This window comes from Mya arenaria, chromosome 6, assembly GCF_026914265.1.
Source record: "Mya arenaria isolate MELC-2E11 chromosome 6, ASM2691426v1".
NCBI classification, from domain to species: domain Eukaryota; kingdom Metazoa; phylum Mollusca; class Bivalvia; order Myida; family Myidae; genus Mya; species Mya arenaria.
The window spans coordinates 83243610-83261185 of record NC_069127.1 but is presented as its reverse complement, the minus strand read 5'-3'; the positions used below and the strand labels follow the sequence as shown (position 1 = coordinate 83261185).

Sequence of the window (17576 nt, the reverse complement as noted above, 5' to 3'; positions counted from 1 at the left end):
ATGTTGATTTTTAGAGAAATTTAGGTCTAGTTGAGAAGATATATATATTGACTAACAGTGACAATATATTGTGTAGTATTCAGTGCTCAAGCTAGGCCTAAATGGCAGGGGGGAGCATCCTGCTTCCCTTTTCTGGTAGCCTGCTGCGTCTTGACTATGCCCCACTGTGCCCTTTAGTTTGACAGAGCTGCCTTTGACGTTTATGAACTTTATTTGATATTTATTGGACATGGTGTCATAGTAAATTTTCAGAAATAAGTATTGAAAGCAGTTACAAAACACACAATATGGCTTGAACATTGTCCCTTGCAAGTGCCGCATTAAGGTTCATTGAAAGGGCATTAAAAGTGGACATTAAGACCTATCACCCTGCCCTTTTCAAATCCTGGCTGGAGTACATATTCTTACAATTTTATTCTGCAACATTAGGTGAAAAATAAATCCACTTAGTAAAATTTAACATTACACTTGTTTCATAAATATGGTATTCCTTCTTCTGCAGATTTCCAGCATTTTTGTGGCTGCTGCTTCGTCAAACCATTTGGTCTCTCTTCTGTTAACAGATTTTTTCTGTTTTGTCAACCCTTTACAAACATGAAGGAAATGAAACATCCTGTATCTAACTTGCATAGGATAAGTTGAAACCTGTAGGGACATGTCCGCGCTACATTTGGTGTTGTTGTCTTGGGTTTTGGTGGACAAGAGAATTTATGGATATTCTGTTGAGAAACTATGGCTTTTTTCTTTGTTTGTCATTTTCTTAATCATGGAACTATCTCATAACATTTTTATCCCAGTTACACACCACAGTTGACAAGATGATCATTGAAAAAGTTTGGGGCGAATACTCACTCTGTTGAAAACATGTTTGTTCATCTGAAATAACCTCTGAAATCATAATGAAAAATTCTATTTTTTTTATGGGTTACCTACCGTAATGATGGAGAAAAAAATTAATTTTGTTTTAAAATTAACTAATTTTGAACATATTGGTTGGTTTCGGTATGATACTGACCTGTTTTGTAGATATTGATTGGATTTGGTATATATTGGTGGGATTTTGTATAGTATTTGTTTCTTGGTGATACTGTTTGTATCAATGTCCATCACAAATATTCTCTCTTACAGTTACGGAAGGCTTTGAACAAGCGTGACAAGCGTGTAAGTAGCCGCCAGTTTACATTACACAACAAGGCTCCTCTATGGAACGAGAACTCACAGGTCTACCAGCTTGACTTTGGGGGGCGCGTTACCCAGGAGTCCGCAAAAAACTTTCAGGTGGAACATCGAGGCAAACAGGTATGGTTGGTGATTTGTTTTGTAGTCTTGGACATGCGATATTACATTTGCTAATCAGAGTAATGTTGTATTATACATTCACATAGATATTGAATTCGAGATTTTTGCTCACTGACTTAAATTCTTATGACTTAAATAAGTTATAATCAAATTAAAACTTGACATTATTCTTTCTTTCTTTTTTTTTGTCATTGATTTTTAGCTCTACTGGCCAAAGGCCAGAAGAGCTTATGCGATGGTTATGTGTAAGTCGTATGTGCGTCCGTAAACAATTGCTTCTGAAAACGATACAGTCTTCAGTTTTGATCGTATCTCGATGAAACTTGTACAGTATTTAGATATCCATCAGAGCTCATTCCTTTCGAAAACCAGCCAGATCGGCCCATGCATGTCTTGATTATGGGCCCTGAAAGTGTAAAAAAATGCTATTTTTAGTCAAGTCTACATGAGCGAAGTCTATTTTTAGCCAAGTTTACATGTAAAATGAAGTGTAGGATTAAAGGGAGACAACATGCTTTTTGGTTGTGCAGTTGGTTTTGTATGTTACTTCCCCTTGTTCTTGTTGAAAGGCCATTTTTAGCTCTACTGGCCAAAGTGTCTGTCGTTCGCGCATCCATCTTAACACAATTGCTTGCGAATGTTTGTTCAAATTACACGCCTGGGGTAATTACTAGCCACGCCCCCGGGTTCACAGGTTTGGTATTCTTAAATAGAGAAATGTTTGAAAATCTTTTTGTGTGTTGGCGCATACATCTAAACACAATTGCTTGTGAATGTTTGTTCAAATTATGCCCCTGGGGTCATTACTGGCCATCCCCTGGGGTTCACAGGTTTGGTATACTTAAATTGGGAATGTTTGAAAATCGTTTTGTCTGAAACAGCTATGCAGACCCTTGCTATTTTGAATAAGGCATAATCTAGTGGTACGCTACCATGGTTGTTCAAATTATGCCCCTGGGGTCACAACTGGCACTGCCCAAGAGGTACAACAAGCATCAATGTTGTCCTCGGATGACCTTCACGTTGACCTTTTGACCAACTTTTTCATTTTTAAATCTACAGAAATGAAATTTTGACCATGAGTACAGTTTTGAAAGCAAATATTTTTTATCCTCAGATGACCTTAACTTGGCACATATTAAAATAGTTCATGCAATTAATCTGCATACAACGTTTTCTGTCCTCAGATGTTGAATGTGCAACGTTTTCAGCTAGCCCAAACACAAAACATTAACTATATGTTTGTTGCCTATTACCCATACATACATGCTCTGGATTGAAAATGACCACAAGAGCCATGCCAGTAGAGCATAGGCCCTCATGGGCCTCTTGTTTATGTTTTTTTGTAATATGTTTAAAATATTGACTCCTACAGAGTTATGGATCTTGAATCACTTGAGATGAGATTTATTGGTATATTCTGTAATTAATTTAATGCAGTTTCACTATGTATTTCATACAATGATGTTGTTTCCTTTTCCAGGTGATGCAGTTTGGTCGAATAGACAGCAATGCATACACGCTGGACTTTCAGTACCCATTCACAGCCATCCAGGCCTTCGCAGTCTCCCTCGCTAATGTCACACAGCGCCTCAAGTAGCGCAGTCCCTAACGTCAAACATTAGCTCAAGTAGCACCCTTGCTTTCATCATACATTAGCTCAAGCAGTACCATATGCTCACCATCTTGATTAGGATGTAGATTTCTGTAATTTTGTAAGAGTTTGATATTTGCTAATATTTGCATTTCTATCACGTCGTAAGTAAAATATTCTGCTATACAGTAAGCAGAAGCACTGCAGAGTGAATGCCAACGCTTGTCAGTTGTGTTTTATTCAGTGAAAGGGGTTGTAACTAGACAATAACTAAATGAACAGTTATGGGGGTATAGCCTCTGGCAGCATGTGTACTCAGTTTCATTGGAAAATATTGAACCTTTTTTCAGTTAAGATGAAAATTTGTGCACAATGACACTTTTGACATCATCGTCCCATTAGAGCAAAAAGGTACCAAGTGACATTTTGCAAGTTTTGAGAAAAACGGCTTTAAAGGTTTGAACCTGCATATAAAATCAGCTTTTGATGATCAAATTATCACACATACTTTGTTAAACTTGTTGTATACCCAATTAGATTTTAAGAAAAAATGAAGTCAAAATGTCCAATAGTTATTGATATTTTATTGATTTTGTTCATGGTCCCTTTTTGCACGATAGCTTTTTTAGAATTTTAAAATGCAAAAAGGTACCATTTGATCACTTGGTACCTTTTTGCACGACTTAATAAATGAAATATCTATCATAAACAAAGTAAAAAGGTACCATTTGTAATACCGTTAAAAAGAAAATTAATAAACTATGCATAATAATAAGCAAATATCAAACATTCCTGTTGCTTAAATGTAAACTATAAGCATCTTTTCTCATTTTGAATTCATTCGACTACTGTTACAGAGTTTAAGAATTAATCCGTGTCCTCCTCCTCGGAATCCAATGGTACATAGTCCTTCTGTTTTCTGTCAGTTGGCAGGGAACTGAAATAACTGTGAAATTCTTCCGGGATAATGTCTTTCTTACACAAGTTCACCAAATCATTCTTTTTTAGAATTGATATTGGAAGCTTTTCACTGTAGCAGAAGTTCAAGTCTTTTTCATTTTCTGGCCATTTTGAGTCTCTGCCTTTCACCCTCGTTGCTTTCTGAACCTGAATCTCCAAAAATGCACTTGTGTCAAACGAATAGTTCACAAAGACGGATTTGGGGCTTTCTCTTCTCACTTGTATCCATTTCACCTGCAGCCAATTGACTTTTTGACCATCAGTGGTTGTTTTGAGATTTTTACAATGTTTGGAAACAAAGTCCTTGAAATCAACTACATGGTTATATTTCAAAGGCACTGTGATATAAGGTTGTGTTTTTCTAGCCATTGAAATAAGTGTACACCACTGAGACAGTACGTACACTGGTGTTATCTTCTTTGCTCCTTCAATGGTAGAATGGACACTGTCACACTCCATCTGTGAATGTCCAGACACAAGGAATTTGTGGCTTATTCTTTCCAGTTGCGGCGCTTGTGACAAAGTGTACAACAGTGACGCTGTAACATACTGATTCCTGTTTTGCCCGCCACAAGAGTCCGAAAAGTACACAATTTCTTTTACAGTGCTTGTTTTACAAACCGACAGTGTGTTCTTCATTAAACAAGTAGCAATTTCACATGAACCTCTTTTAGCCTGACTTTCATCCCACACATGACAAACTACGTTCTTGTCGCCGAGTGAGTAGATTGTTAGGTTGTAACAGCACAACTTCCTTGAATAGTATAGCTCACTTACTAAAGTACAGGGAGTTGACAGAACGGCCTGTAAATCAAATGTAGCTACATATACACTTTTGTCAGTTTTTGACCTTAGTTTGTCGCTTTCCTTTTCCTTCCTTGCTTGTTCTTTCTTGATCTGATGCTCGTCATATTGTTTCTGTAGTGTTTCATCCAGTGATCCTGCTTCTCGTTTTCGCATGTACAGTGTGCATAAAGAACATTGGTCTTTCTTGGGCTTGTAGAAGGAAAGGTTATAACATTCACAAAATATTGTGCGGTACATTGATAGCGTAACATATGGAATGTCTTTCTTCTCACATTCTGTTTTGTAAAGCTGCCACATTTTCTTTATATTTAACTCGAGGGAAAGATATTCCTTTGTAGATTGTTTCCTTGCGTAATGCGACTCCATTTTGGGAAATGATTCTATGTGTCGCTTCACAGAATCAACAAGGCTTTGGTCTAATTTGTTTGCAGAAGAGCTTGTCCCTCGCATATCTTTTCTACCGTAAGTTCCATGTGTTTTTCTTTGTAAAGAGTAATCCACAGTCTTTCTCCCTATGTCCAGTGTTTTCAAAAAGAAATCTCTGCACACACGCACTTTCTTTTCTTCATTCACCAGGTGGAACTTTTGGGATACTTTTTTCTTGCATTTGCCTTTTCTGGATGGCTCTTTTCTCTCCACCATTTCACAAATGAACTGCCTCTGGCGCTCATAATTCCCCAAACCATAATAACACGTAAATATACTCTGCCTCTGCTCTTCTGTAAAGTTTTGTCCACACTTGAATTTACATTTTGAACAAGTATGAGGTTGAACTTGTTTTGCATCAACAGTTCGACCTGTTGCAGACGTATACGCCTTGCCACTACTTCGTTTTGCCTTTCTGATATTTTTTTTCCAAGACCCTGGATCACGTTTCCTTTTTCGGCTGGAGTGTTTCTTTTGAGGGCTTTGGTACGATGCCCTCTTATGTGGCGTTGTTTGGACGGGGTCCTGATTTGACTCTTTACTTTTGTCAAAAGATGCTTGTTCTTGCAGTTCATCTTGTCTTTCATTCCTTGATAAATCAATGACTTCGTCGTCGTCAGTCCCAATATTAACAATGGCGTCATAGTGTTCATGTCCTTGAACAGAAAGGTATGCTAAGTTCACAAGGTTTTCTGCTGGTTGGTCGGGTTTTATATCAATAACTGGAGCAGATATTGAACTTGAGTATATCCGAATGTTGCATGTAAACTTATTTGATAGAGCCATCGGTATCACGTCTGCTATGTCCATATTCCATGTTCCACTTGACTTGAGCACCTCTATTTTATCCAGAAATGGTTGAACATTGGCTGGATTGTCACTTCGACAGAAAGGAGCATATTTTTCTACCTGTTCTGTCATAAGGTCACACACCGCTGTCCGTATGTTGTCAATGCTGTCATTGATTTGTCCACTTTTCTTCATTGCCGCAAAAATACAATTGCCGTCACCATATACACCGACTCTTTTTAGTTCATTGCTGGCTAACATTGCATCCAACCTTGCAAGATGTGACCGCCGTACAAAATCTCTAACAGACTGCATTCTCTTGCTTTTCTCTTTGGCCCTTTCTAAGTCACTTCCACAGTGTCGTTTCCTTCGTTGTCTTAAAAGCTTAAGTGTTTCACTTAGTCTTTTTGCAACCTCTGATTTACCCCTTTCTTTTAATTTAGGCACTTTTCTAGTTTTTATCCGGGTTGGCTTCTTTTTCCAACCTTTCATTCTTTGTCCTTTCACTTTAGCAGAGCGTCTTTTACCTAACTCAGGAATCACATCTTGTTCTGAATCACTTGAGTTTATATCTGCTTTTGATGGATTGTATGTTTCGTCATCAAAGCTGTCATCCTTCTCCGACTCACTGTCACTTGAATGTATCAACTTTCTCTTCACTGGTCTCCTTTGTCTTGCAAGCTTTGACAATGGAACATTTTCAGAATCTGTACTGGTGTTTCCGTCGCCTTTTGTGTCTATATCAATGGAATGGTAGAACTCTTCATCTGACCACACCGTGGCCTCGTCCTGAAATGTAGATGAATAATATTATAATAAATTTAAAGCAGTTGGCATACTATTTTGCCAGACATCGTTTTTCGCCTAAGTATTTATATACCTACGAGTACATGTATATACATACAAAAGTTGATACCATTCAATATTATTTATCATGTATTTCATAAAAAGCTAGTATTAGCAATATTATTACTCATTACTGATATTTGAATTTGAATAGTCTTATGTGTATGAAATATTATAAATATGTACTCACATTTTCCATATTTTCCATGATTGTATTCTCAGTCTATTTCCATCTTACTTTCGAGGAAGGCTCTCATAAAATGCAAGGTTTTAAGCTTGATTATCACAATTTCATTGTATACACACCCTCTTATCTGCAATACAATGGACATTGTCCGACACCTTATCAGTAAACCAGCATCTGGTTTGTGTATTCAACTCTGTGCCTAAAGGTACCATATGAACTGTTTTGTATGTATAAATGCCACTCAAGTTTACAAAATAGTAAGTGCAAAAAGGAGCCATGTGTCACTTGGTTCCTTTTTGCATACAACTATAGCAAAGTTACAAAAAGCGTTGGAACAAAAAGGTACCATTTGACATATGGTACCTTTTTGCCTGAAACACTGTGCACATGGTACCTTTTTGCAGAAACTTAAAGCTTGATTTTCACTTGGTACCTTTGTACCCGATGCAATATCGTTTTTAATCATCTAGGTACAAACTAGATTTTTATATATATTAAAGATTGATTAAAAACGGTTCAGAAAATGCCAAAAAGTCAATTTTGACCAAAATGTTAGTTGGTACCTTTTTGCTCTAATGGGACGTCATGCCCTTTGAAAATACCTTGGCTTTTTTTTTCTTTGAAAAACAGACAAGCTAAAAATCTAACATGAATACAGAAGAAGTTCAGATATCCATGGAAACACAAATACGAAGCATTGCAAAACTTGTCAAAAAAGCAACACATATTTCAAGGGGCAATAAATAAAAAAAAACACAATCAATTTACAGTATTATGTTTAGATCAATCAAAATTGCCTGTCTTTTTTGTCATGTCTGTACCATACTTGCACCATTGTGTATTTCTCTATTTATTCCAATGTAATATTTCTGTACCATGAATATCTATATTTAAGACAAGTGTGTAATTTTTACAGATCACACACTAAAACAGGTAATGTTTTTTGAGAATTTAAGAAAATAAAATATAAACAAATATAATTTTATTTGATATCTTTCATTTTGAGATTTAAAGGGACTGTACACCATATTGGCACCCAAAAAGTTTTTTTCTGTAACGAATCTCAGGACAATTATTAAAATAAATGTTATACTCTTTGATATCATAATTGTAAAAAAAATACCAAAATGTAAGAAAAAAAATCAAGTCGGAGACCAGGTTCGAACCGGTGTCGCCAAAATTGCAGTCCAGTGTCGTATCCACTGTGCTACGAAGGCTTACCCTAAACGGTTGGGATATTTAAGTTATATACCTTACTTGGTAATATCACGTGATAACATTGGCTAGCCAATCACGCATAAGGAATGAATTCTACTAGGTAGACATACCTAGTAATCTTTTTAATGGAAAAATACGAAAAAACTGCGAAAATAAATTAATTGTAAACTATGTGGTACTTCAGTTAGTAATTTTCAATGCATTGTACACATCGATACCAAGATCATGTCAGTTTTCGACAATTTTCTTCTTTTTTTTCGCTATTTCATCATACGGAGTACAGCCCCTTTAATTTGACATCATTTTGATTTATAGATTAAAAAAAGAAGTTCACATTTTTGCACTCCACTAACTGAAAAAAATTCCAAACATATTGTAGGCCCCAATCTTATCAACATTATCCTACGATCGCTTTTCAAAGAAATAATTCTGTGTAGTTTTAATATCCATGACAAAAGTAATAGTTAATTTGATTTTGCAAGCAAAACAATTAATTCAATTTGTAACACTGACTTATGCACCAGTCAATTGTAACCACCGTCCATATTTTGTGCGAAGACAAAACCACCGCATTCAAGGGGCACTGCGGGGCCACCTGAAACGTAAAAACACAGTCCATTTCCCTGGTATACCCCCTGGACCTGGGGGGGGAGCTGTGGTTACAATTGACTGGTGCATTAATGTCTTACCCAAATTCTGGATCTTGTCATGCTTGGTTATATGCACGTTGATAAGATGCCCATATTATAAGTTATTCCATGACTTCTCTCCACCATTCTGGCTCTTTTTGACCTTACTTAATTTGTTCTTACGATTAATTAAAAACTTGCTATTCTGTTTTGTATTAAGTTATTTCTAACTGCATAGTTCCTAGTCTACAGTACATAATTATAATAATAGTAATAATAAATCATCAGCCAATTGTATAGAGTTGGTAAAGCTTTTGGTTTGGTAAAAGTTAACCATCATTATTAAATGATTGGTCAATATTCATCCAATCAAGTCATTTAAATTTGCAAACTAGCATAAAGATAACTGACATCTTCATATACAAGTTCTATATGATAAGCTGCTGATATTAAGTTATAGCCATTTGTATTGTTGTGGTTAATGTTTGTTTAGGATGAAGTTTATGCCACAATTTTATTAATTGGTCAATGGTTATCCAATATATTAACCAATCAAAGTGTTTTAATATACAAACTGACCAGAATATTGCCTAATGCAGCCAATTGGAAAACACCTTGCTTAGTTAAGGCTATCTTTTGGCCATAGTGCACAATTCAATGATTACATTGGTTAGTAGTTATTATCGGATAAAAATTGGCCAATCAATGAGATTTTTTGTAAACTTTATCCAGATCAAAGAATTATCCTGTTTGATATAAAAGGCTTATGCTTTCTTGATTAGATATTTACTCTGTACCTCATTGTAAAAGTCTTGTTTTGCTATGTATTCATAAGACTTAGGAACACATTTTTATGCGCAAGATTTACAAATAATTGAAATGATATTTGTGCAATCACTGCATTGTATGTATACTGTACATGTTATAAAATAGACAAATTGTTACATGACTCTAGTTGTAAGCTTTTATCATATCATGCCATTTTTACAAAAACAGTGCAATATCAAATTTTATCAACTGTGTCTCAGATATTGTAGAGCATTGTGTTTCAAAATATTGTTGCCAGTAATTTTATGTTCATCTTTTTCTCAATTTTCTCTAATGAAACGGAATGTCCCTGTTCAATAAAACGGAATGTCTCTGTTCAATTCATGGTGGTAATTTTTTATTAAGTACGCAAAACATTGGTGAAAGTTTAAAAGTTAACAAATCACTGAGAATGGAGCGTATTATTCTTGCAACAAAATAGGAATTTTCCAAAATACTGATTTCAGTATTAATTATGGATGAAACGATGATCAGGTATTGTCGAAAATGGATTGTTTGCAATTGTGGTCGCGTTAAACTGATTGCGTTAAATTGGATTATTGCAATGTTGCATGTACAAAAAATATGGGAGAACTTAATTTTATTTAGCTTAAAATATCAAGGTTTAATATAGTTATTGAACAATTACTATTTACAAATAAATAAAAATACAGCAGATAAGAATTGGTCTTTTACGTTCATTCTTGTTAAGAAGACTTTTAAACATTTAGCAGCTTGTTATTTTTATAAACCACTTTAATTAAACTATTCTCTAACCTATAATATTGAAAATATAATGGAAATAACTTTACCAATTGATTTCGCTGATCAATTATTGTTTTGGACTGATTTTCAATCCCTAGTAATGAAACTGAAAACATTCATCCATGGCAAAATTGTTGACTTCTACCCATTAGCATGAAACTGCTTTTTGTAAGATCTTCTATTTCTGTTAAGAATTCCTTCTAAAACAAGAGAGGAAAAAGTGATGGATTTACTGTCAAGTATTATTGGTGTGGTTGTCTCAGTGATGCTGATTGTGTTACTGGCAACAATTCTATTGACGAAGAAGTGTGTTTTACCAGTTGATGGGGATTTGAATATGTATTTTTATTTAGAGAAATAGAGAACATTTGGCTGTTTAACATGTGTTGCCTTATTATTTTAATCAAATTATTTGCTCACATCAGAATTTTGTACAGGGCAAGTTTATAAATTGATTTATATCTATTATTGTTGTGTATTTATTGTATTCAACTGTATAGATAAGATCACCTATTTGTCATATTGTGACTGACTAATGATACAATATAGGAATCCTTATTAGTGTTTTTGCTCATGTCTCCATCGATTGGAACACTGGGCAGATTCTAGTGCTCATGTTTCCACCAATATGAACACTGGGCAGATTCTAGTGCTCCTGTCTCCACTAATGGGAACACTGGGCATGTTCTAGTGCTCCTGTCTCCACCAATGGGAACACTGGGCAGATTATTGTGCTCCTGTCTCCACCAATGGGAACACTGGGCAGATTATAGTGCTTATGTTACCACCAATGGGAACACAGGCTTGATTAAAGTGTTCATGTTTCCACCAATAAGAACACTGGGCAGATTCTAGTGTTCATGTCTCAACCAATTGGAGCACTGGGCAGATTCTAGTGCTCCAGTCTCCACCAATGGGAACACTGGGCAGATTATAGTGCTTATGTTACCACCAATAAGATCACTGGGCAGATTATGTGCTCATGTCTACACCAATAAGAACACTGGGCCGATTATGTGCTCATGTCCCCACCAATGGGAACACTGGACAGATTTTTTGCTCATGTTCCCATTGGTGGGCAGTTTCTAGTGCTCCTGTCTCCACCAATGGGAACACTGGGCAGCTTCTAGTGCTCATGTCTCAACCAATGGGAAAACGGCTGAATCTAGTGTTCATGTTTAAACTTATGGGAGCACTGGGCAGATTCTAGTGCTCATGTCTCCACCAATGGGAACACTGGGCAGATTCTAGTGCCCATGTATCCACAAATGGGAACACTGGGCAGATTCTAGTGCTCCAGTCTCCACCAATGGGAACACTGGGCAGATTCTAGTGCTCATGTCTCCACCAATGGGAACACTGGGCAGATTCTAGTGCCCATGTATCCACAAATGGGAACACTGGTGAGCTTCTAGTGTTCATGTCTCAACCAATGGGAACACTGGACAGATTCTAGTGCTCATAACTCCACCAATGGGAACACTTGGTAGATTCTAGTGCTTATGTCTCCACCAACAAGAACACTGGACAGATTGTGCTCATGTCTCCACCAATGGAAAAACTGGGCAGATTCTTATCTAATTTTTGGAAGGCATCTTAATGATGATTCATCTCTTTTTTGTTTACTTGACACTAAATTAGCTTCAATAAACAAGAAATTGATAGATGGGCTGGGCCCAATTGATTTTCAGTAGCGTAAATGTTCTGATATTAGTTATCATGAATTTCAGTGAAGACCTCTTATGTTCTTTATTTAACCTTGATACCTTTGTTTTTATTGGGAAATGCTTTGCAGTATAAATTATATTAACGAAAGCACTAAAAGCTCTGGGGTATTCACTATGTTACACAACAAACTCACACTCAATTGAATATAAAGAACAGTATTCCATGTACAAGCTTTTTGCATCTGTAGTCTGGGTTTGTTTTACACATGTGTTCATTTTAAAATGGAAACTTTATTCCATGTGTCCACAAAGAAATAAAGAAAATTGTATTTCTATTTAGAAATGTCATTTGATTTTATTTCACTAGTCACAATTGTTATAACAGGTACGTTGAGAATTGTTTGATATGCAATATAAAATAGCATTTATTTGAATGACTCTGATATTTGAATAAACATTTTATTCGGACAAAGACTGATGAAAAGATTAAAAGTATCTTCTATCGAGTTTTTTTCACTGTCTGTACATGTTTTTCAAGTCAAACTCTGTCAGGCTATGATTCTTATCACTGATATTTTAGCTACAATGTTCTGATTTCAACTTCAAACAACATTGAAATAAAAGGGTTTTATAGAATATTTGTCTTTATTTTATATAAATTAACAAGCCCATTAACTTCTCGCACTCAAATATAACTCTCTCAATAGAGGCTATCGTGTCTGTACTCCAATATCAAAATACAAACAACAATTATATCAGCCAGATGTGAAATAATTAATAGGAAGAAATTATTATGCACAAAGTTTTCTTATTTAGCAAAAAACGGTGACTGTTCATAGGTTTTCAATAAGCATCAGGGATGAGTCTGAAAACCGGTACTTTGCATCACCTACATGAATAAAAATTATGTGTAAGAGTTGCTGATAAAATAATTTCAAACAAATAATCATAGCAGCTATTGGCACTAATGGTAGTGTTGTTATATTGCAATTATAGTATTCCGTGTAAGCTTGGACTGGTGAATATAGAAAATGGTCCACGACATTCAAATATTTTCTCTGATTAAAAATAAATTTACCAGGGGGTCATATTATAGAAGCAACTAATTGTACTTTACTTCAATTCAACTGTTTAATTTAACTTGTAGAAATTGATAATTCTTCTGTACATTTTGGAACTAAAACATTGAAATTTCAGTTTTTAAAAATCAAATTTAGTGTTTTCAAGAAATATAACAATCCCAAATTTTAATTACAATGAAAACTTAGTTACACTTAAGGTTAGATAATGTTCGAGTTTTCTTAAGATGCTTCTGTAGTACGGACCGAGTGGATGAAGATGAGAACAGAGTATTATTTTACACAATGCTCTGTTGACATTACACATTATATCCATGTTCACCTTACTGTTGTTTGGATTTTGCCATTTATACCATTGATGACTCTGTTGTTTTGTAAAGCAGGCTTTTTTCATTACAAAAGATGTTACTGTTTTGAATATTACAGTTTTATATGTTATTATGCATTTGTTGTTGTCAGCTTTGTTGCAATAGTCTTAAATAAATAATTAATGCTGAAAATGATGTTTGTTTTTCTTAATATTTGAAAAGAGTTAACACTGTCTCATGTATTTCATGGTTAAGATCACACTTATTTAGAGGTCAATATCACACTTATTTAGGGGTCAAGATCACACTTATTAAGGGGTCAAACAATTTTATCTAGGGGCCAAAATCACTTATTTACGGGACAATCACTTTTATTTAATGGTCAAGATCACTATTATTTAGAGGTCAATATCACACTTATTTAGGGGTCAAAATCACACTTATTTAAGGGTCAATATCACTATTATTTGGTGGTCGAGATCAAACTTGTTTAGGGATCAATAGCACACTTATTTAGGGGTCAATATTACACTTATTTAGGGGTAGAGATCACATTTATGGATCGAGATCACACTTATTTAGGGATAAAGTTCGAATGTCCTTACTTAACTCTTCAAATGCTAAGAGAGTTTAACATTGCACAAATGTTTCTTACATCAAGTGGACAAGCAAAGAACAATTTTTTTCACAATTTCCTATACTGCATGGGACATGGTTATGATGCCTTCCACTGGAAATGGTTTTATTTAAAAACTGAAAAACAACCAGGCCTAGAGTGCATTTAATCCAGGTTTACAATAGCATGACATTAAGAGATGGATTTTTGGGCAAAAAAGTCTTGAAGTGACCAATGGCGATAAAAAAAGGTGTCCACTCAAATCGTAAACAACTGGCAAGCATCCTCAAATTCACCTCAATTCATCCCACAAGAAAATTTGTCATCACAAGCAAATGATTCTATGGATTTTTAATTAAGAAAAAGGGCTGACATCCACCATGTCCTTGTGAAAGTATTTTGAGTTGATAGCGTCTTAAAATATTAAAAGATATTTTGGAACAGAAACAATGTCCACAAGAAAGACTGGAAAGTGACTGGACGTGCACAATAGTGACTGGATAACCGGAAGAGTCACCGAATGTCAGGATGAGTGACTGTAGTGACTGGATGTGCACAATAGTGACTGGATGCCTGGAAGAGTGACCGGATGTTAGGAAGATTGACAACAGTGACTGGATGCCCAGAAAGTCACAGGATGTCAGGATGAGTGACTATAGTAACTGGATGTCTACAATAATGACTCAATGTCCACAATAGTAGCTGGATGTCCACCAGAGTGACTGGATGTCCACAATAGGGACTGGATGTCCACAAAAGGGACTGGATGTCGGCAACAGTAGCTGGATGTCAACCAGGGGGACTGGATGTCCACAATAGGGATTTGTTATCCACAAATGGGACTGGATGTCCACATTAATAGCTAAATGTCCACCAGAGTGACTGGATGTCCACAATAATAGCTAGATGTCCACCAGAGTGACTAGATGTCCACAAAAGGGACTGGATGTCCACATTAATAGCTAAATGTCCACCAGAGTGACTGGATGTCCACAATAATAGTTAGATGTCCACCAGAGTGACTGGATGTCCACCAGAGTGACTGGATGTCCACAACAGGGACAGGATGTGCCCAATAGTGACTAGATGTCCACAATAGTGACTAAAAGTCCACAATAGGGACAGAAGAACCACACTAGAGACTGAATGTCCACAATAGGGGCTGAAGATCAACGGTAGTGACTGGATAACCACAATAGGGACTAGATGTCCACAATAGGGACTGGATGTCCACAATAGTGACTGGATGTCCACAATAGGGACTGAAGATCAACAGTAGGGACTGGATAACCACAATAGGGACTAGATTTCCATAAAAGAGACTAAAAGTCCACAATAGGGACTGAAGAACCACACTAGAGACTGAATGTCCACAATAGGGGCTGAAGATCAACAGTAGGGACTGGATAACCACAATAGGGACTAGATTTCCACAACAGGGACTGAATGTCCACAATAGTGACTAGATGTCCAAAACAGTGACTGGATGTCAACAATAAGGACTGAAGATCCACAGTGGGGACTGAAGATCCACAGTAGGGACTGGATGTCCACAGTAGGGACTGGATGTCCACAGTAGGGACTGGATGTCCACAGTAAGGACTGAATTTCCACAGTAGGGACTGGATGTCCACAGTAGGGACTTGATGTCCACAGTAAGGACTAGATGTCCACAACAGTGACTGGATGTCCACAGTAGGGACTGGATGTCCACAACAGTGACTGGATGTCCACAGCAGGGACTGGATATCCACAATAGGGACTGAAGATCCACAGTGGGGACTGGATGTCCACAATGACTAGATGTCCACAAAAGGGACTAAATGTCCACAATAGGGACTGAAAATCCACAGTATGGACTAGATGTCCACAGTAGGGACTGGATGTCCAAAATAGGGACTGGATGTCAACAATGGGTACTGAATATCCGCAATAGGGACTGGATGTCCACAATGACTAGATGTCCACAAAAGGGACTGGATGTCCAAAATAGGGACTGGATGTCCACAATGACTAGATGTCCACAACAGGGACTGGATGTCCAAAATAGGGACTGGATGTCCACAATAGGTACTGAACATCCACAATAGGGACTGGATGTTCACAATAGGTACTGAATATCCACAACAGGAACTGGAAATCCACAATAGAGACTGGATGTCCACAATAGGTATTGAATATCCACAAAAGGGACTGGATGTCCACAACAGGTACTGGATGTCCACAATAGGGACTGGATGTCCACAATAGGGACTGAAGATCAACAGTAGGGACTGGATAACCACAATAGGGACTAGATGTCCACAACAGGGACTGAATGTCCACAATTGTGACTAGATGTCCAAAACAGTGACTGGATGTCAACAATAAGGACTGAAGATCCACAGTGGGGACTGAAGATCCACAGTAGGGACTGGATGTCCACAGTAGGGACTGGATGTCCACAGTAGGGACTGGATGTCCACAGTAAGGACTGGATGTCCACAGTAAGGACTGGATGTCCACAGTAAGGACTGGATGTCCACAGTAGGGACTTGATGTCCATAGTAGGGACTGGATGTCTACAGTAGGGACTGGATGTCCACAGTAGGGACTGGATGTCCACAGTAGGGACTGGATGTCCACAGTAAGGACTGGATGTCCACAGTAGGGACTGGATGTCCACAGTAGGGACTTGATGTCCATAGTAGGGACTGGATGTCTATAGTAGGGACTGGATGTCCACAGTAAGGACTGGATGTCCACAGTAGGGACTTGATGTCCATAGTAGGGACTGGATGTCCACAGTAGGGACTGGATGTCCACAGTAGGGACTGGATGTCCACAGTAGGGACTGGATGTCCACAGTAAGGACTGGATGTCCACAGTAGGGACTGGATGTCCACAGTAGGGACTTGATGTCCATAGTAGGGACTGGATGTCTACAGTAGGGACTGGATGTCCACAGTAGGGACTGGATGTCTACAGTAGGGACTGGATGTCCACAGTAGGGACTGGATGTCCAAAGTAGGGACTGGATGTCCACAGTAGGGACTTGATGTCCACAGTAGGGACTGGATGTCCACAACAGTGACTGGATGTCAACAATAAGGACTGAAGATCCACAGTGGGGACTGAAGATCCACAGTAGGGACTGGATGTCCACAGTAGGGACTGGATGTCCACAGTAGGGACTTGATGTCCACAGTAGAGACTGGATGTCCACAGTAGGGACTTGATGTCCACAGTAGAGACTGGAAGTCCACAGTAGGGACTGGATGTCCACAGTAGGGACTGGATGTCCACAGTAGGGACTTGATGTCCACAGTAGAGACTGGAAGTCCACAGTAGGGACTGGATGTCCACAGTAGGGACTGGATGTCCAAAGTAGGGACTGGATGTCCACAGTAGGGACTGGATGTCCACAACAGTGACTGGATGTCCACAACAGTGACTGGATGTCCACAGTAGGGACTGGATGTCCACAACAGTGACTGGATGTCCACAACAGTGACTAGATGTCCACAACAGTGACTGGATGTCCACAACAGTGACTAGATGTCCACAACAGTGACTGGATGTCCACAACATGGACTGGAT

At 37.5% G+C, this 17576-nt stretch overlaps 1 protein-coding gene across 1 annotated transcript in view; it reads left to right on the top strand.

Moving 5' to 3' along the window:
* The window catches only part of LOC128237470 (tubby-related protein 4-like), a 95213-nt gene extending 92167 nt beyond the window's left edge, over positions 1–3046 (top strand). Inside the window, exons 14-15 of the mRNA XM_052953038.1 lie at positions 1129–1299; positions 2783–3046. Coding sequence (XP_052808998.1) covers positions 1129–1299; positions 2783–2899 — 288 coding nt within the window. The 3' untranslated portion in view covers positions 2900–3046. The remainder of the gene's footprint in view (positions 1–1128; positions 1300–2782) is intronic.
* The last annotated feature ends 14530 nt before the right edge of the window (positions 3047–17576 follow it).